General features: G+C 32.0%; 2 protein-coding genes across 14 annotated transcripts; both read left to right on the top strand.

The window, feature by feature from the left end:
• Positions 1–4,680: 4,680 nt before the first annotated feature.
• LOC110811853 (inactive rhomboid protein) lies at positions 4,681–14,630 on the top strand. 13 transcript variants are annotated; one of them, XM_022038454.2, is made up of 13 exons: positions 4,681–5,149; positions 5,281–5,388; positions 5,460–6,094; positions 6,327–6,586; positions 6,670–6,837; positions 7,052–7,117; positions 7,229–7,297; positions 10,810–11,001; positions 11,102–11,254; positions 12,258–12,377; positions 12,466–12,552; positions 13,120–13,554; positions 14,445–14,630. In XM_022038454.2, exons 3-12 carry the CDS (start codon positions 5,506–5,508, stop codon positions 13,549–13,551), a joined length of 2,136 nt encoding a protein of 711 aa, XP_021894146.1. In that variant the 5' UTR covers positions 4,681–5,149; positions 5,281–5,388; positions 5,460–5,505; the 3' UTR covers positions 13,552–13,554; positions 14,445–14,630. The 13 variants fall into 13 exon arrangements, 10 of the variants coding, with proteins under 10 accessions (XP_021894146.1, XP_021894145.1, XP_021894144.1 ...); XM_022038453.2 differs by having other exon boundaries at positions 5,273–5,388; XM_022038452.2 differs by having other exon boundaries at positions 4,681–5,156.
• Positions 14,631–16,571: 1,941 nt separating this feature from the next.
• Positions 16,572–20,188, top strand: LOC110811912 (uncharacterized). The gene is made up of 4 exons (XM_022038542.2): positions 16,572–17,708; positions 18,692–18,981; positions 19,157–19,381; positions 19,469–20,188. The coding sequence occupies exons 1-4, from the start codon at positions 17,291–17,293 to the stop codon at positions 19,994–19,996; spliced, it is 1,461 nt and encodes a 486-aa protein (XP_021894234.1). The 5' UTR covers positions 16,572–17,290; the 3' UTR covers positions 19,997–20,188.
• Positions 20,189–20,508: the final 320 nt, after the last annotated feature.

Genomic DNA, 20,508 nt, shown 5'->3' with positions numbered 1-20,508 from the left:
CCTGTGGTGTCCCGGACACCTTCATAACACCCGTCCATCCGTTTTAATTTTAATTACTTTTTAACTAAATGATTAACTAACTAAACCTCGCCAAGTTCTTGATTAGACCAACTAATTAAATCATCATTAATTTCTAATAAAATAAATAATTTGTTAATTATATATATATACACACACACACACACACACACACACACACAATAAATAAGTTGGTAGGAAGTAGCTTAGTTAGTAAGGATAGGAATGCTTTTAATAAAATAAAATTAGAAATTTAAATTTTACAAGAGTGGTTTCAATCATTTTTTTTTTTTTTTTAAAAGTCACAAAAGATCCCAAAAAATATTTCCTTCCTCTCTCTTGTTTTTGTCCCAATTGAGTGGGAGAAATAAATTTTCTTTTTTTATTATAATATCTCAAAATTTGTTTATGAAAATTTTAATTTTAATTATTTTATTTTTAAATTCTAATATTATTATATATTACGTTTATTAATCTCCAACTAAATTAGATCAAACATGATAGAATTAAAAACTGATTAAATATAAAATTATAAATCAAAATTTAAAAATTCATAAAATTTAAAGTCACACTAATCTCGAATTTTTGAATCAGCACATTAATTATCACAAATCTTTTTTTTTTATTTTAATTTTTGAATTATTATATGATAATTTTTTAATTTTTTTGTTTATAAAATTAGAAAGAGACATCTCTTATATCAATAAAATCAATGAAATATTAAATAAATATGATTGAGATATGGATGTAATATAATTATAATAAAATAGAATCATTTTGAAATTTTATATGATCAAACTAAAATTAGAATATAATATTTTTAAAAATAAACACACTAACAAAATTATTTTTAATTATTCATAAATTTGAATCATCATATTGTATATAAAATTTATTGAAGAATTTTTGTGGGTATCTTTTATAATCACATGGAAATTTATTTTTTTATTTTTTAAATTAATATACTCTATAAATAAATAATTCAGCTAAAGCCCACCTAAATACGGAATAGCTTTCTCGTAACTTTAACTTTCTCGATAAGAAAGAATTTAGGAGTCACCAACTAAAATAGGAAAATAACAAGTAATAGGGTTTCTTGATTTGGGTAGAGAATCCACTAATGAGTCATGCGGCATGTACTATATGTTATCTTCTGATATCAGTAGAATCGTATACAAAATTCAAGTCCTCATTCACCCCACATTGTGGGAATCTCTCTCTCATTCCCAAAATCCCAATCCAATTTGCCCCACAACACACAAATACACTTCACCAATTCTCTCTTTTATGAGTTTGCCTTTTAGGAGCTTTTTAAAATTGAGTTAATGGGCAATAAGTGCTTTTCTTTAGCCCCATAAAGGGAAAAAGATGGAACTAGAAAAAAAATAATAATAATAATAAGAACATTAAGGAAAGATATAATGGGTCTAGGGTATTTTTTTGAAGAAGATATAGTTTTTTACATATATTTTAAAAGGGTAAGGGAAAAAATGGAATATGAGTAATTTAGTAATTTCAATAATACTCAAAATAATAATTAAATTATGAAATAACTATTTAAAAAAAAAAAAAAGATTACGTTGAACTTTAAAACCCTTGTTATTATATTATATTATACATTTATATATGTATATATATAAATGAGAAGTTTTGTTTTTTTGTACACCTCAAAAGTACCTCTTTTTCCCCCCCTCCCCCATCGAAACAACCTTGTCTTGTCCGATATTTCACATGTTTCTACGGCTACGCCGTGTTTCGACGAAAGCAAACAAAACCATCCTTCAATTGCCGAAAGCTATTAATACCAACCCTTCAATTATTTATAATATCATATCATATGATGTCCAACCCACATATACATATACAATATATATTATTAAAAATAATAATTATTACCCTTTAAAATAAATTATGTTTTAAAATAATAAAAAATATATATATATATATGTATGTATACGCGAACATGTAGACTGAAATCGAGCCTCTAAAAGAGACAGGATCCACTATTTTCTGACCCAACGAACCTCCCACCAACCAATCCTCACGTGATTAAGTACTGTTCCTCACTTAATTACACTTTGATTACTCATTAATCAACCTCCAGTCATTTTTAAATTACCTGCCGTGGTTCGATTAGTAATTATTTTTTACCGCATTTTTTTGGGTAATAATTAATTACTGTATCCAAATACTTAATTATGACGATTTATTATTATTCACGATACATCTAAAATTATTTTTATTCAATTAAATTAAATTATTTAATCGACGATGAATTTGATTGATGACCGGAATGTACGTAGGACCATTTTTGTTGAAATATTTATTATTATAATTTATTATTGTGATGTAATTGCCTCCAGCAATTCTGCAAAAGTCAACGGCTTTCGTTGAAATACAGTGATATACAACCTTTTATATTTTTTATTTTTAATTGATTATTTTTTTAAAAAATTCAATTCAATAAATATAATTTTTAATAATATTAATTTATCATTTTTTTAAAAGAAATATATATATAATAGCCGGAGCCGCATTTTATTTCATTTAAAATCTAGGATGTTGATGTGAAGAAAATAAGAAATGAATCGAAAGGTCTTGGTCAACTTCTATACAAAGGAAAATTAATTATTACCTATTTATGATATCATATTTCCCCTACAACAAGGAATTATAACGTAATAAATATTTTCTGTTGCCTTATAGTAAATAACACTCAATAATTTAATTATTCTTTATGTATTGGGTGACGTAAACTTTTTAAGTTCTATAATCAATGATTATCACGACTTAAATTCAATATTTCATAATATAAAAAATATATTCCGATAATCTTAGTTTTTAAATTATTCATTCAAAATTATCTCATTATTATAAAGTTTTGAATTCACTTTGCAAACTTTTATTCGAAAATTTTCTTTGATATAGTCACACGTGGTGTATATGTCTATATATTTATATGTATATATATATACTAGATTTAGTGAAAGTGTAAGCATAGCCATGCATAAATAGCTTTATTTATTAGATAATTATTGATCGATTAAGCCTTTTTAAGGGGGGGGGGGACAAATTAATTTGCTAGATGGCATAATTGAGAACCGACAAGTAAAAAAGACGAGTATAAATCTTTGCTATATATATATATGTATGTGTTTAAAGCAAATGATCCCTTTTAGATAAACAATACTATATGTTAATTGCGAAAAAAATAAAGTAGATATAATGCTGATTCATAGTTATCTAGCACTTAGAATTTGTCATTAGATGATTTGCTTGTTTTGATAATGAATTAAATTAAATGAACCAAATCGAAAGATTAATCAAATCGGGAGATTCTAATAGGTTACAAACTTGATTTAATAATAAATTGATCCGCTGGCATTCATTAATTTTTGATCTTCTTATTCATACAGCATGTAATTGATTGACGAATCATTGTTTAAGAACATGATAAATTTGTTAAAATTTAATTCAATTTAATTATTACATTAGCACTCTCCCAATAAACGATGTTTTGAAAAGACAGAATAACCCCTCGGTATTACACAAAATACAAATTATTTAGGTGGGATAATATTGTCTTTCTAAACATAATGCAAATCCCATTATGGAAGTGACTCCAAAAATATATTCCACATGTGCTTCTCTCTCTACCACGTCGCCTCGTGGCATAAATGGTCCCCAATTAGGTGACATAATAAAATTATTACCAAAAAAAAAAAAAAAAAAACCGAAATATTCCAACCCTAAAAAATTAAATTAGTTAAACACATGTTTAGCACTTAGATTATCTAATTAATTAAAAAAAAACAAAGTAATAAAGAGAAAAAAAAAAAAGGGGGGGATCAAAATTCAAACCCATTAAAAATACCATATTCTTGTCTTATTCTTCCAAAAGTGATGGAGGATTTGAATTTATTTATGTATGTGTTTATTTATTTTACGGTTTTGCCCTTGTAATTAATTAGTCGATGATTAACTGGCTTGATCATAATTAGTTGTTGATTAACTTGTTCATGCTTAGAAACGGAAGCAACTTTGGTGAGCGGTCAAACGTTGACCGCCCCCCGCTTGTTTCCCAGGCTATATTTAAGTTTCATGTTTGTAAATACATATTTAACCCTGAAATTTATAAAATATAAATATGCGAGAGTTTATTATTATATTTAAATCACTATTTATAAATATTTTCGAATTTAATTTGTACGGTTATAATTTGAAAGAGATAATTATCTTGTATATATTGTAGCCGACGCTAACCCCCCCCATACTTTTTAGACGAAAATCTATATTTTAACTAAAAAACAAATTAGTATAAAACAAAATATTTAATTTATAAGAACTTTAGTTGATTATATAAATAAAAATATTATTGTACGACATAAATACTGTGGTTATACAGGGGTATTATTGTAATTTAATATATATTATAAAAATTCAAGTCACCTTTTTCTGAGCGAGGCCTTGTAAAACTTCCGCTCTCTGCAAATGTCCAAACAGCAAAATTAAATACGTATATCCTTGCGTGACGTGTAACCAAGGCCAGCCAAAAACGCTTCTTTCAAAGAACTGGCTCTCTCTCGTAATTACCGCAGAATACCGAGGGTAATTTCGTCCAAACATCTCAGAGATAAACATCCCCCAATCCGTAGTGCTACATTTCTGGCCCCCTGCTCTGTGTCACTTCCCATTGGCTCTTTCTCTCACAACAGAAAATGAAAATGGTTTTTCTTTTTTTTTTTTTTTTAATTTTCCTTTTACTTGCTCACTCACGGCCATATAACCTACAACACAGTTACACCACCATCGCCATCGTTAAGGCTTTTAACAGAGGAATTCACTAGAAAAGTTGTGGGAGATAGAGAGAGAGAGAGAGAGAGAGAGAGAGTGATTAGATTTTATGTCCTTGCTCTGTCCTTTTTTTTTTTTTTCTGTGTACATGATCTGATTGATAAAATACATATACGAATATTTATATATGTGAGTTTTTAAGCGGTATATTTTGTTTCTATGGGTTGTTTTAGTTATCTTCTTGAGGTTGGGGAGTGATTTTCAGATTTGAGAACAGGGGAGAGTGGGGTGATTCATCAGATTTGAAATTTGGTCGGCTCTTTCTGAGCGATGAAAGGTTTTGAGTGAGTTCTGATTTATCGTGTGCTATTTTTTTTTTTTAATTTTTGTGAAGCTTTAATTCAGTTGGAGAACACTTGTTTTTTCTGTTCAATTTTTGAGTTTTGAATTTTGTTTTTAGCGCATCAGATCCAGCTTGAATTCCGGGTAAAAAGTTTCAGCTCGTGAAGTATCTATCTCCCAGGAAAACTCCAGTTTCTCCAGAAACAAACTTGGGTCTTCTCTTTATCTTTCTGGGTAACTTCATTTACGAGAATTAGTCCAGGAAAGCTCTTAACAATTCATTTCTAAAAATCCTTATCTGTCAGCACAAGCAAACAGAATTGGAAGAAGAAGAGGAAGAAGAAGGGATTAATGGAGTCGGATCTTCACCACCGCCGCCACCATCTCGCCGACCACCAACCTCTCTACGACCAAAAACCAATGAATTCTGGCTTGACGCGGTACCAATCGGCGCCCAGTTCATATTTCTCAAGTTTCTCAGACAGAGACTTCTGCGAAGAGTTTCTGAACCGGCCTACGAGTCCCGAAACAGAGCGAATTTTCGCTCGGTTCTTATCTGCAACCTCTGGTAATACCGACAACGCCATACTAGACCAAAGCTTCAGGGACATCAGAGACAGCTCTTCAGTGAAGGAACCAGTCAGAGAGATGGAGCCGCAAACTCAGATAATGGCGACCATTAAAACTGAAACAGAGGTCTTGCAGAAGCAAAATAGTTACTCCTCTGTTTCTCAGAGCTTCTATCAGACACACCAGGCACAAAATCAGCAACAATTGCCGAATCAAAATTCAGGTTCGGGCATGGATTACAGAATGGAGACAACAATGAGGATGGATCGGTTACCACCCACGAAGACTGGGGGAGGAAATAGTACACCCAATCTCATTCGCCATAGTAGCTCACCCGCAGGGTTGTTCGCCAATATAAACATCGATAACAGTAAGCTCTCTCTCTCTCTCTCTCTCTCTCTCTCTCTCTCTCTCTCACTTCATCTTCCACTTTAATTTTTTAACCGTTTCTAACTAATCTTTAGCCAAAACAATATCTGGGTCTTGTTTGAAACACTCGTTTTTTCAAGGGAGCGAATCAACTGGGGAAGAAAAGCCAAGTTGGAAGTCTCTGTTTCTCGGGTATTATTGTTTGTCAACTAATGAAATTTGAGTGTTGACAGGATTTGGTGTGTTGAGAGGAATGGGTGATTTCGGGAGTGGAAATAAGAGGGAGTCATCTTTTACATCTGCAATCAGGCCACCATCTTCTTCGTCGGGACTGATGCAGACAATTACAGAAATGGGTGAGAAAAACATGGGAGGAAATAGTCCCGAAAATGCTGGTTTATACACGGTTGGTTCTTGGGATGAGGTTGCAATTTTGTCAGATGAGATTGCTGGTGTGAAGAGAATTAGAGACGATGACAAAGCTCTCACTAAGGTCAGTATTTCCTATATATGTACGGCTATATGCATATATATATATATATATATATTTGGAGTGTATGATGTTTCTGGACACAGAATGTAGAGGCTGCAAGTATGAGACCTCCCCTTTTGGCTCATCACTTGAGCTTGCCGAAATCCAGTGCTGAAATCAGCGCCATTGAGAAATTCTTTCAAGATTCTGTGCCCTGTAAGATAAGAGCCAAGCGCGGTTGCGCCACCCACCCGAGAAGTATCGCCGAGAGGGTAATGTTCATAGAATTTCCATTACAAGTTACGTTGTTTATTATTAAGATAGCAGAATGTATGAATTTTTATTTTGAAAAATTAAATTTCTTCATTCAATAAATGTTTGTCGTTTGGTTTTTGCATGCTTCGAATATCATTCAATTTTCATTATACTCGTTGAGTAATTCTTCGTTTACTCGGGTAAATATTGAAACCAGACATGAATTTTCAGGTTAGAAGAACTCGGATTAGCGAGAGAATGAGGAAACTACAAGATCTTGTCCCCAACATGGACAAGGTAGAGATTAAAAGTCTCTTTTTCAGCTTGAATTAATCATTCAACATCACTGTATACACTGCATATTCTCTCAATTTATTTATAATCTTTTTTTTTTTTTTTTTTCTGAAGCAAACGAACACGGCCGACATGCTAGATCTTGCTGTTGATTACATCAAGGATTTACAAAAACAAGTAAAGGTATGTATTTAAATTTCACATAAAATTTTATAATTTTTTTTTACTATTTTACTTAAAAATTATATCATCTTCGATGTTAAATTTTTGAATTTGTAATTTGAATCGAAAATCTTATAGTTTGGTATTCGGGTTTTTTTTAAACAGACACTTTCGGATAATCGTGCCAAGTGTTTGTGTTCGAACAAACAACAGCAAAAATAGAAAAGAAAGAACCTAGATATGTGGCAGAGAGAACGATTATGTATAGTAGAAAAAGAAAAATTGCAAAAGCAATCAGCTGGGTTCTTGTCTTTTTAGGCTAAGAAGGAAGTTATATATATATATATATATATATATATATATTCTTATATCTATACATATGTATAGTCATATATGTAATGGGGTTTGATGGGGATAAAGATAAAAAAACAAAAGATTGATTTCAAAAGGTAACTTTAAGGTTCAAACCCATTAATGAGATGATGATAATGATAGAGAGCAATCTGCGTATATAGTGAATTTTTCCTCTAAGGCATTTCTATGTTCTTCATATGTATTTATGTCTCGTTTGTTGATCCATTGAGCTTTTTTGTACATCCCTTCCCGTGTTCATTAATTTCTATTTGGGTTGTTTCCTCGTGTTTATTTTTCTTCTATTAAAAAAAAAAGCTATATATATATATATATAAATGTATGTATGTATGTATGTATATATTATTACAGTAAAAAAAAATAAGTTACACAAGTAATAATCAAAATACCCACAACCTAAAAGTTTCACAATTAATGTAATATTTATTTCCAAAGTCAATTGATTTGTTCCATCTACTTAATTAAATAATTATTAAAGCACATTATTTTTTTTTTTAAAAATACATAATTTATAGCTTAATATAAAAAAAAAATACATTATAATATAATATTATAGCTTAAACTTTATCAAGATATAATCATATCTTAATATAATAAATAGGTAATAGTTATTTTGATGACTACATATTTTTTTATGAGTTATTTAATTAGGAATATATTATGGTGTATACATAATCTGTGGCTTATATCGATTACGACATGTACATATATATTATACCCAGAAGCAATAAATAGATGACATTTATATCTATTACGACACATACATGTATATTATATCCAGAAGCAACAAATAGATGATATCTATAGAAACAATCAATAAATGTATTTGCATTTGTATTTCACATGGATTTACAAACATATATATATATATATATATATATTTTAACAAGTTTGATTGTTTGGGTTAAGTGAAGACCAATTATAAATACATTATATTAAATTTCATTTCAACCCATTAATAAAAAAATGTGTCATAAGCTATATCACATCTCACTAATACAATCATCTTACATATTAGACACTGTGATTAGTTTAAACATAATTAAATTTAAAAAGTAATTAGCCTTATACTAATCTCGTCGAGGTCAAAAACTTTTAAGAAAAGAAAACCTTATCCTCGGGAGGGGGGGGGAAGAAAAGAGAAGGTTCTTTGAAATGAAGTAATAGGTTAATTAGTTTTGGGAATTGGGAAAGACGTTTGTTTAATTATGATTATCAGATTTTGACACGTGGCAGTTCAATAGCATGCACATACAGGAGATGGTGGGTGGTACAGCTGTATCCGATACACAAGTCACTTTCCTGTTATATTTGGGTCCCCCATATCCGTGAGAGTGTGTGCCACGTCATAGCTGATCTCACTTTCCTCTTCTACCCTTTTACCTTCATTAAAATATATATGCTGTAATTTTTTAACCGCGGATTTTATTTTATTTTATTTTTACTTTAAATAATTATTTTGTAATATAATAAAATAGATTTGATGGGCTTGGGCCTCGCGGGCTGCAATAGTGTCACAGTGTTGATGAATGGGCCCACCATTTTATTGTTAAAAGTAAAAACTGGACTGTAAAAATTCTTAACTTCCCAGTAAATAATTCATTCATGCTCTCTTTTGGCTACTTTCTTAATTTTCTTTTCCCAAAAAAATCTGAATTTAGCATTTTAATTAAACGATACATTTTTAAAAATTAATATTTAAAAAACAATGAATTTTACTTCCAAATATATTTCGAATAATCTTAATTTGGAATAAATTAATTTTCGAATCGTCGAAATTATAATATAAATTAAGATTTTTTTATTTCTATAATTTTTCATACCATTAAAAATAATAAATTACACGTGGCGGAATTTCATGTATGTTCAAACTCCAACGTTCACCTTCTTTATATGATTTCCCTCTAAACTTAAAAATTTGAATCCGCAGAAATAACTCCGACAGATTCACATAAAACCAGCAATCGCTGTAATCACGCTCCTCTGTCTCTATCAATCTCTCCAGAAACTGTGTTCTCGCCATGGAAGAAGCTGACCAGGACTCCGGCTTCGTTATGGGTCCACCGGCGTTGGTCTCTCTCGCTCCATTTTCTCCCATTTCCTCCCCCTCGCCCCGCCGATTATCCAGTAACTTTATTCAGCGGAGTACTCCCGTCCCTCTAGCTCGGCGGATGGCTTATGTGTCCCTGCAAGGAAGGCTTGTGAATGCTGAGGAAGCGAGCTCTGCTTCGTCCATTGGAGGCAGTTTGAGCTCTGAAGAAGCTGTGGCGTGGGAGCTTTTTAGCCCCATCCAGAGGTTTCTGATCGTTGCCGTTATTGGCGTGGCCGTCGCAGAGTCGAAGAAAAACCGGCTGATTAAGCAGCTCAGGAAATCTGTGGACCTTAGGGTTTGTGATTTTTAAAATTGCTTTTTGATGCATGATTTTTCATTATATTGGGATTAACCGTTAAGGGTTTGTTCTGATATCTCATATCTTGTGGATTATGTTTGGAGTCATGACCAGATACTGGATTAATCTTATACTTATAGCATTTATGAATGGGTTTGTTTTATTTACGGTGAATCTTCAATTTAATGCAAAAGCTTTTAATCTGGTTTAATTTAACCCCTCTTTAATTTACATTTTGTGGCTGTTCAATGAACACATTTTTCCTTTTTTCTTCAAAAATTAGTGCCTGACTAATCGTTTCTTGGTGACTCACGCAATACATTGTTGATCTTATGTTTCTGTTCACCGTCGATTTTCTGCAGAGTTTCTATTTAATGTTTCTGAATCGACCAAAACGTCTATTTTGTCAAATAATGAAGTTTCGTTTTATGATTTGCTTAACATTAACTGCGATTTCAGCATGATAAATTATTTAGTAGAACCATAGAAATTAGTTTGTTACCATAATTTTATTAACAACTCCAATTACATTTTCATCAGTAACTCTCAAATTTTTATTGAGCTATTAATGGCTTAATAATGGGAAGATGTAATATCATCTTCCCACATCTGTGAGTCTAAATAATTTACAGTTTAATACTATACAATCTGGGTTTTCTAAATATTTCAGAATTTAAATGGTCTATTTAGAACTTTTAGCATGACAATATTCTAAAATTTTCAAACTCATCAAACAACTGGGACTAACTCTTCATTACATTGCCTTCTCAGGATCAGGTACTTTCAACCATGCAGCAGAAGCTTGACAATTTGTGTGAACAGTTGAATAATGTTAAGGAACAGTCAGTGAACAAAAAGACAGAGTCACTGTTCACAGAAAATCTTTGTTCTGATAAAATTTCATTTATCGACTGTGGTTGTTGGCTCTGTGATCAACATCATGACATTTTCACTGGATTGGTGGTAAGCAATGAGTTTTTATCAGATTAAGTGAAGATTACTCTCTCTGCTAGGTAAACTTTAACCAATTTTCAGGATTGACCACTGATTGATGTTGTATCAGGGTACCAATTTCATGAAAGCTTGTGGTGAGGAGAAGGAGATGCTTCACGTTTCAAAACCTTTTCTAAGTGCATCAGTAGCAGAACAAGAAGAACGGAGGATGTCTGATCTGTCGGATTGGTCTTTTAGTGTTGCATCTTCAGCAGAACTCCAGGTGATGGGAAACTCTACAGTAGTCAAATTGTACATCCCTTTGTCTAATTTCCATTTTTTTTTTCTAAAAAGTTTAAGATTTTTCACTTGTGGTTTAATCTTATACAGATTATACAAGATTTTTATACATGTTTTCATAAGAAAAAGATTTTTATAATCGATAAAAAATTTCTTGGAATCAACTCACAAGGTAAGTTCTAGCTTCATGAAATCAACTTTCTGAAGCCAAACAGTACTTGCAATAAGGAACAGAGATACGCTAATTTTACTTTCTTGCTTGAGTACCACTAGTTATTACTGAAAGAATGCTTTAGACAGGAAAACAAATAAAATTGGTGAGGTATCATTCGAAGCAACTTTTGGACTCAAGGATAGCAGTGAACGATTGAACTGGTAATAGCCTCATGGGTCACAAAATCAAGGCATATTTGGTCTTATATTGATGCTACGTCTACTTCTCTCATTGCTTTACTGGAATTATAGCACAAGTCATAAGGTTTAATTGTACTGGAAGAAAATGAGCTTTCGAGAGCTTTTCATATAGTCCTAATTAATCTTGTGGGTTGTCCTATGAAGAAGGTTTTTTTTTTTTTAAGGAAAAAAAAAAGATACTCAAGAATAGACAGTGCAATTGGGCGGGATTGCAAAATGATTCTGGACTTTTTTCGTCTGTTCCAGAGTTTGTTGGGTTCTTTTAGGTTCTGAACGTTTGATAGATACTAATTGATATTTCTGAATATTAACATAGAACAGGACTACTAAAAGACATTACAAAAACAATGTAGTATCATTTTGCATATCGATCCTCAACAAGATCATAGTCGTTAAGGTTTCGGTGAGCATATGTTTGAATTAAGAATCTTATAACTTTTTTTTAGGTTTTCTCCATAAAATCATTCTGCACAAATTTATTCATAATGCATGAATGAAACTGACAGAGAGAGAGTTGCTGAAGCAGCAACGTCTAATTAGACCAAGTTTCTGACATAGTGTTATTTATGCAGCTGAATAACTTGGCAATTGAACATGATATATTCAATCTGAAGAAGGACTGTGAAGAGAAAGATGCCACCATAAAGGAGCTCACCTCCTTTCTTCAGTTATCTAATATGGCTGGTTCAAAGGTAGTATTTGATTCTGTTACTTTGTAATTGCCTTTCTTTTCTAATTTTTTTCTGCAATTTATCTGAGAATATATCTTCCTGACTACAGAGGATGTCAGAATTGGAGGATGTCATTCGCAGGAAGAACATGATAATTACAAGGCTGAAGAAGGACATGGTGGTTTTAGAACAAAAGGTGAGAAATAAATATTATCCAAATCTTTTAGCGTGTGCAGAACAAACTGAAACCAACTAGACTGACCGCAGAAATTTCACATTCTCTGCAATTTTCCTTCTACTCCCTTAGTTTCGGTTCCCACTTTGTTTTGTTAGTCACATGTAATGTGATGGACCAAGTCTTAGTATATTCTTTAAGAGGATAGAGGCAGTACTTCGCAGCATAAATACCACCCGTGTGCATATGTATAAACAAAATCTAAAAAAAGAGGCAAATTTCTAAGAATGCCAATACTAGTGAGCTCGGCAATAGAGAAAAGTAGAACATCCCGCGATTCTGAATTTTCAGAAATATATGACAAACAATAGAGAAAAAAATAATTTGTGAAATGCACAAATCATGCACGCATCAATTTTTATTTACAGCAAATCTGATCTTAATGTGATCAATACGCTGCATAACTCATGCAAAAAGAAAAAAGAGAAGGTTTTCTTTGACAGCTTGGGTCGATTAGTTTGTTCCTTCATAGTTGTATAAATTAGAACAACTGATTAGAACTACTCTTGATTTATAATTTTGATGCAGGCAGTGAACCTTACAAGGATCCGCAGGCCTTCCTCTACCTCAAGTTCAAACAGTTGGCAACTTCCAACCATGGCAGAGAACCTCCTTTATGATATGGATAGTACTACAAGTCCATCCTCTTCTGATTCAGATAGCTCACCATCAAACCAACCACACACTCCTAGTGCCAAGTTGGTTCCTGTTCAAGGTCTTGACTTAGAGCAGAAGTCAGCGACAGAAAAGTCCTCGAGTTATTTGGCGAAATCAAATAATATTCATATCAGTTCTCAATCAGCAACTCCTCTTAAAGAACTATCTACTAACCAGAAGCTCAAAATGCCTTCTTCTCCAAAACAAAGACAGTTGTCATCAGTTAGGGGGGACTTCAAAAAGAGTAAAAGGCGAATTCCAAGTGCATCAAAAGGAGCAGCTTCTCAGAAAAGATGGGTATAGATGGTAAGTGCTGTGCAACTTTTATGATTTGTAATTGATTCTCTTTCAACTAGTTACACTTTTAGTTTAATTACTTCTTGCTATATAATCATAGAGGAAATCTTCCAAGTTGGAAATGCAACATATCCAAACTCATTTACTGGACATAGCGTATGTCTAATGTTACTAACTTGCTATCAAAATTTTAGGAAGTTTATCATGAAATTATCGTACTTCTAATACATCATAGATTTTCCCGGGGTGAAGATCCCGTACTTCCATTTTCTAATTAATAAAAATTACCTAGTGTCTGCATTGTATGCTATCAAAACAAAATCGGTGTTGCAACAAATGCAACAAAATCCAGAGTCAGTTTACTGTTTTGGTAGGAATAGACCAAAGTAACTTTGTCAGATATATTCTTTTTCTGAATATGAAATCTTAGAAAGTTACCATAGGGTGGAGTTTTACCATATACACCTTCGATGTATCATTGATCTTCTCAGGCAGGAGGCATATAATGCCAACTTGCCAAGTGCAAATTCTAAATTTGCAGAGTAACAATTTAAACAGCTCGATGATGAAATTTGGGATGTGGAGAACAGATTCTTAGCGTGCAAATCACCATGGAAATTCGTTGAGTAGGCAATAGACCCTCCTTCAGACTGTCTGGAGTCTTGGCTCTTGAATTCTCATTACTGGAATGATACTTCAATCTTTGGATTCTTAGATGGTATGGTGATTTTTTGAGATGACTATATATTAAATCAACTCCATTGTCATGTTGGTCACAAATTAAATCCATACATTGACCTGATAATATGGTTATTTTGTTCCCGAAGCTGGTCATTGATTAGATATTACCCGACCATTTTGTGTTCTTCTGAAGTGTTTTTCAAATGTTCACTGAGCAGATATACATGATCATCAGGATTCAGCTGCAAAATATATTTGCAGTTCGGAGGGAATTCGTCAGAGTAATATGAACTGATATCCTGGCCAGAGATTAACAAGGGTATATATATATATATATAGGTGCATCGTAGTTAAATTGTTATATTATATACATCGGCATATATAATATGTTATTAGTTTTTTTATGAATACTACTGTTGTTATTCCATAAACTTAATATTTGCTTTATGAATTTCAATTTCATGGCAGGCAGAGTAGCCCTTTTCATGTTATATATCTATGTATGTAAAATTAAACCAAATAGGAATATGCAAATTAATATTCGATATTTAATAACATTTTTTTTTATTTTATTTGGAAAAATTACGCTGTAAATATTAAAAAAAAAGAAAAAAAGATTTAATTTGCTAAACCAGATTGAATTTGACTTGGACTTGTTTGAATCAGTCCAATCTTTGGCCTATATATATATATATATATATATTAAAAAAATTTATATGCAGTCACTCCAGTTTGATTATGTATTAATTTAAACTTTTAAATTTTAGTATATGATATTTAATATTAAATAACTAATGCTGAATAAATTATTAAATTAATTTCAAAAAGTTTTGTTCTTATTATAAATCTGTTAATATTTATTATTTGCAGACAATCTTCTCGTATTCGAAAAAAAATAATTAAAGTAATAATAAATATGCCCACATCAGCGGTTGACGTCACAATCCTGACGTGGAAACAGTTCAAAACCATTATTAACTCGAGCGTGGCAACCACGCGCTAAAAGACTACTACTCTGTTCCGCGGGCAGTCAATTTGTCAATGAGTCTGAAGCGCGTGGTGTTCTTGGCCTACGAGTCAATTGTCAGAAACATCTCTCAGCCGACATTTAAGATTTTGGACGCCGTGGAGTAATCACATGCGGCCTTGCCTATGGATACACTGTAATTTTTTATCGATGAGATATTTTATGGGGCCCGCCGAGGATATTAAACATTATATTATATTAGATCTTTTTAAATTTTGTAATTTAATAATTCAAATGTTAAATATATGTATTTTTTGGGGAGAATAATAAATATACATACATACATATATATATATATTTGTATACGTGTATAAACACAGTTGTGACTATTGACCGAGACATGCCTACATTACTGATGTTTACCCAAAAATATAGTAATTTAATTTAATATTTATCGAAATTTATATTGATATAAAAAATTACAAATAATACCTATTTTTTCTTAGTCAATTTTTGGGGTAGAATTACATATTCTCATGCCAACCCAATATTATTTTATTAAATTATTTATATAAGAATTTAAATTAAATGCAAAAAGTTATTTTTAATTGCTACGTTTTACTAATTATAGATTTGGTAAAATATTAAAATCATCCTATTTAATAATCAATATAATTAATATAATAGTTTAAATGATAAAAAAAAAAAATTGTTTAATAAATGTGCCGTACATAATAAATATGTGATTAGTAGGTAAAGAATGTTACATATAAAAATAAATAAATAAATTTATTGGACCCAATTAAAGAAAGTAAACATACTAATTTTTTATTACAAAAATATCATAAAAAATATAAGTAGTAGATATAGACTAAAAAAATAAAAGCAAAAATATAAAATATAAAAATATAAGAGAAGTCATAAAATTAATGGACACTAATTTATTTGTGTTTTGGTAATTGTTAGTGTATATATTTTGCATCACATCCTTGAGTTTCCAAGAAATTTAATTTAATTTTAAATATAATAATTATTTTTTTTGTAGTTTATAAATTCATTTACGGTAATTTTTTTTTAATAAAAAATAATAATTTTAGTATTTGTAATTTAATCCATGTGTTTTAATTTTTTTATTATCTTAAAAGCAAGAAATATTATAATATATACATATATATTTATATACATATATGTGTGTGTGTGTATATATATATGTAAAATTGGTTTTTTGATGTTTACAAGGTCTTTGTGTAGCTGATTCCTTGATTTGTAAAATACTAATTTGCATTAGATATATATAATACACATATATGTATATAAATATATATAAAAAAATAAAAGTTGAAAAAAAAAAAAAAAATGCATTTAAACTGAGACTCTGTTCTATCACCTTCAATCAACTAATTAGGGTTAGCTAAGCTTACCTCTCTTCTTCATCAGAAAAAAAGAAGATAAAAAAGCTTACCTCTCTTCGTCAATGGTTTCCTAACCCAACTTCCAAAAACACCGCTAGTCTCCATTAAACCTATAATATATATATATATATATCGTATAGAGATACTCACAGAAAACTTCTTATTATAATCTCATTTTCAAACCAATTATTTTATTTTTGTTCAGTGTAGTCATTTCTCGCGTTGAAGAAAGAGGGAGAAGAAGAGGTGATTATTCATATGAAAAATTGACAAGGAAGCCCACCTCTCCAGGAAAAATGAAGTCATCAAGCCAAGCCATATAAATATTTTAAATCATCTCCTGCAAATTCCTCGAACTTCAGACTCCGTACACTTGGAAGAACAACCCCAAATCCTCCTTTCTTTTCTCTGTTTTTGATATCAACCGTCATTTTGCTCCGTGATTTCATCTTCTTCGACCTGCAGACTCCATAGTTGCAAAGCCCAAGCTAGTTAACTATTCGTACCCACACATAGCTTCTTCGTTTCATTTGTTCCTTTCTCTCTCTTCTGTTTTTCCTTATTGGTTTTACATAAACGAAAATTAGCAGAAAATCCCAGAGAGAGAGAGGAAGAAGAAGAAGAGAGATACCCATCGAAGAATGAGCTTAAAATCGCGATAAAAGTAATTTGAGCCGACCCCAATATGCCCATGGACAGGACGCAACAATCAGAATCAGTAAAATCGCCGTTGGTGCTCTCAATCGAGTGCCTAAAAGGTTCCTCGAAAGCCGATGAATGGACGAGGGATATGCTTCAAACCGGGGATATAGTGGAGGAGTTACGGATCGGTACGGGCCCCGGATCCGCACAGTCAATTTTGGCCCCTTTCAAGGGCGGTAAGAGCGGGGTTCAAAGGATTCTACACAGCTCGTACAAGAAGAAGGAGACATGGATTCTGGTTCTGGTCAGACGCGGCAGCCACGAGTTCGTGGAGTTGCAGGCGTGCATCGTGCCGAATGAATCGTCGGGGAGGAAGCAATACATGCTGCGATCAATCGGGGACCCGAACTACGCAATCGGGTTCTCCGATCGGAGCGAGGCCGAGTGCCTGGATTTTCAAGGTGAGTAAACTCGGTTTCCTTCATCCTCGAGTTGCAGATCTGACTTTTGTGTTTGACTCTTCTGCACACGACTTTTCTCTCAGACACCGCAAATTTTCATTTGTTTTCCTCTCACACGTCAGCAGTCAGATACACGTGTCGTAACTTTTAATTTTCATTTTAATATTCCTTCTATTTCATTTTATTTTATTTTTTTGTCCTCTCTATTTTTTAAATTCTATTTTCTTATTAGTAAAATTATTAATTTTTCTATTAATCATAAATATTAAAAAAAAAAAAAACAATTAGTGTAATTTAATCCAATTAATTTTTGTTTCATCCCATGAATTTAGAGAAGAATTAGCTTCCTATAAATGTCATATACGTGTGACATAAATTATAGTCGTTATTAATTCGACAATAACTATGGTCCGTAGACTTTTGATATGTTATGATTGATAGATATTTTTTTTCAATATACATACACATACATATATATATATATATATACACACACACACCCTTTTTGATTAACCGTGATGCATGCTTGTCCAATATGAGTTATTGATCACATCACATGGATAATGCCACAATGATGGAAAGGATGCCATTGTAGGATTCACGTATCTAAATTAGTGACTTTATAGAAGCTAAATTGGTGCCGCATATGTAGCACGAGTTATATATATATATATATACACACACACACACACATACATATACATATTTATATATCAGTGTACGTATATACACACACTTGGCCCACTATTTGCTATGTTTAGTGCCTTCATCCCAACTTTTCTCCTTTTATCAACCATGTTTAACTTAATGTAGCCTACATTTTTTATTTAGGGTTCTTCAAATTTGTAATAGATTATCATCCAAGTTCAATAATTAATATTTATTGTGTTGAACTAGGATATCTACTTTCATGGTACTAAACTTATACAATCTTGTCCCATGAATCTTGTATCTTGTTGTTAAAACATTCCATTTCTGTGCAGCTTCGAGGACTACGAGGATGGTCAATGAACTGTCGAGGATTAAGCTTCAAGATGGATATGTAGGGTACCCTTGGGAGAAGAGGATGCAGGAGGTGCTTTCTGTCCCAAATTCAAGTTTTTTTCTTTCCATGCTTATCCTTCCAAAAGCATCCGATCAAGTTGTTTCTTGCCCCCGGTACAACGATTTGGAGGACACTCTTGCTCGTGCAAATACCTGGCTCAGCGCATCTCAGGCAACCGGTGTCCCTCTTGTCTTCATCAATATCCAAACCGAATCCTTACTTACCAAGGTAATCAAACTCTCTTTATGTTAATTCAGATCCTTAGAAGGCATTGATTAGGAGGCAATTTCAAGAATCCATAATATCTTCTCAGTATACAATTATTATACGTTCCAATTGTACAAATATAACATTGCTGAGACTGTGTCTAAAATCTTGAAAAATTTTGTATATCTTAAAATAGATTTCGGGAGATATGGCTTCTTCTACAGTAAATGCCGGTTCATCTGATTTGTCAAACCTCAACAACGTAAGCCTATATGGTTTTGAAGATTACCATGGAGTTGACCTTGGTGTTGTCAGAGCAGTTCGTCTGTGGTATGCTCCAGTAGGAGGAGAATTTGCCGTCGAAATTAGGCTAAAAGAAGATGATTTGAAGCTTGGTTTTGCCATTAGCCGAACTGAAGAGGTACGTTCATCATCTTGATTTTTTTTTTTAGACTCTTGATAATTTTCTAAACCTCAAAAAATAATGCATCCACGACATTTTTACCAGGGATTCATCTACATTTCTTCTGTGGTTGATAATGACGAAAATGCTCCTTCGGCAAGGTCAGGTCTCAGTAATCTATATAAAGAAACCAGGAAAGCATCAAAGCTCTTGGTGGTGTCGAGAGTTTCAAACCAGAAAGTCCTTCCATGGATGATTTCATCAGCGGGAGCAATCAAATGCTTCGACACTGTTTCGTTAAGCCACAAACTCTCATTACATCGTCTCGCCAATGTGCCAATTCTTATTCATGTATTCTTATGGGATCAAGACTTGGCTTCTTCTCTTTCTCCATTTGCAGCTAATTCTAAGTCAAATAGAATTTTTTCTGCACCTCCAGTCTCATCATTGCCTCCTGAAATTCAATTACCGCGTCACCCGAGCGATAATCAGGTATTGCCTCTGCCACCCGAAGATAATCAATATGAAAGTATAGCCACCGGGAATGAACCAGAACTCAGACTAGAGCGTGACACTGCTGGAGAAACTTCTTTCAGATTTCATGATTTTTCACTTCCTAACAATTGGGTGTAACTAAAAGATGACCGACATGAAAACAGATGACATTATTTGTGAATTTTTTGTTAGTTGTAACTCAGTGATCTTTGGATTGTTGTATATGTATATATATATATATATACACACACAGTATGTAAATGACGAATCTTTTATGATCGGTTTGCTCTTTTTTTGTTTTAAAAGAAGTCCAGAATAGATTAGAGATTAGGTGTAAGTGTGGTGATGAATTCGTAGTTCCTCTCCAAACTATTGAATATTGCTATGAACAATTCTATATGCAAATTATAGAAAGCATGCAGTAAAAAGTAAACGTTCTTGAACATAAATGAATACTAACTCACTAATCATTCCCCACAATTCACTTAAATATTTACTTAGAATATATTATTTAATTAACTTTATGTTGAGTTTTTTAATGAACGTGTGGGTTTATATGTAAATTTATTGTGTATAAAGACTATCAATTTAATTGGGCCTGTTTGAAAATAATTTATTAAGCCTAAATGGATATTGAACTTTAATCCATT

This window comes from Carica papaya, chromosome 3, assembly GCF_054855325.1.
Source record: "Carica papaya isolate Zhongbai chromosome 3, ASM5485532v1, whole genome shotgun sequence".
Classification (NCBI taxonomy): domain Eukaryota; kingdom Viridiplantae; phylum Streptophyta; class Magnoliopsida; order Brassicales; family Caricaceae; genus Carica; species Carica papaya.
This window is presented reverse-complemented; position numbering and strand designations above follow the sequence as displayed.

What these genes read in the sequence shown, in the direction of transcription:
- LOC110811853 (XM_022038454.2), top strand. Translation starts at nt 5,506, where the DNA reads ATGGAGTCGGATCTTCACCACCGCCGCCACCATCTCGCCGACCACCAA. An exon ending in ATGACAAAGCTCTCACTAAG is followed by an intron (nt 6,587 to 6,669) that starts GTCAGTATTTCC and finishes TTCTGGACACAG; the next exon opens with AATGTAGAGGCTGCAAGTAT. An exon ending in ATTTACAAAAACAAGTAAAG is followed by an intron (nt 7,298 to 10,809) that starts GTATGTATTTAA and finishes TTGCCTTCTCAG; the next exon opens with GATCAGGTACTTTCAACCAT.
- LOC110811912 (XM_022038542.2), top strand. Translation starts at nt 17,291, where the DNA reads ATGCCCATGGACAGGACGCAACAATCAGAATCAGTAAAATCGCCGTTG. An exon ending in CGAGTGCCTGGATTTTCAAG is followed by an intron (nt 17,709 to 18,691) that starts GTGAGTAAACTC and finishes ATTTCTGTGCAG; the next exon opens with CTTCGAGGACTACGAGGATG. An exon ending in CCGAATCCTTACTTACCAAG is followed by an intron (nt 18,982 to 19,156) that starts GTAATCAAACTC and finishes ATCTTAAAATAG; the next exon opens with ATTTCGGGAGATATGGCTTC.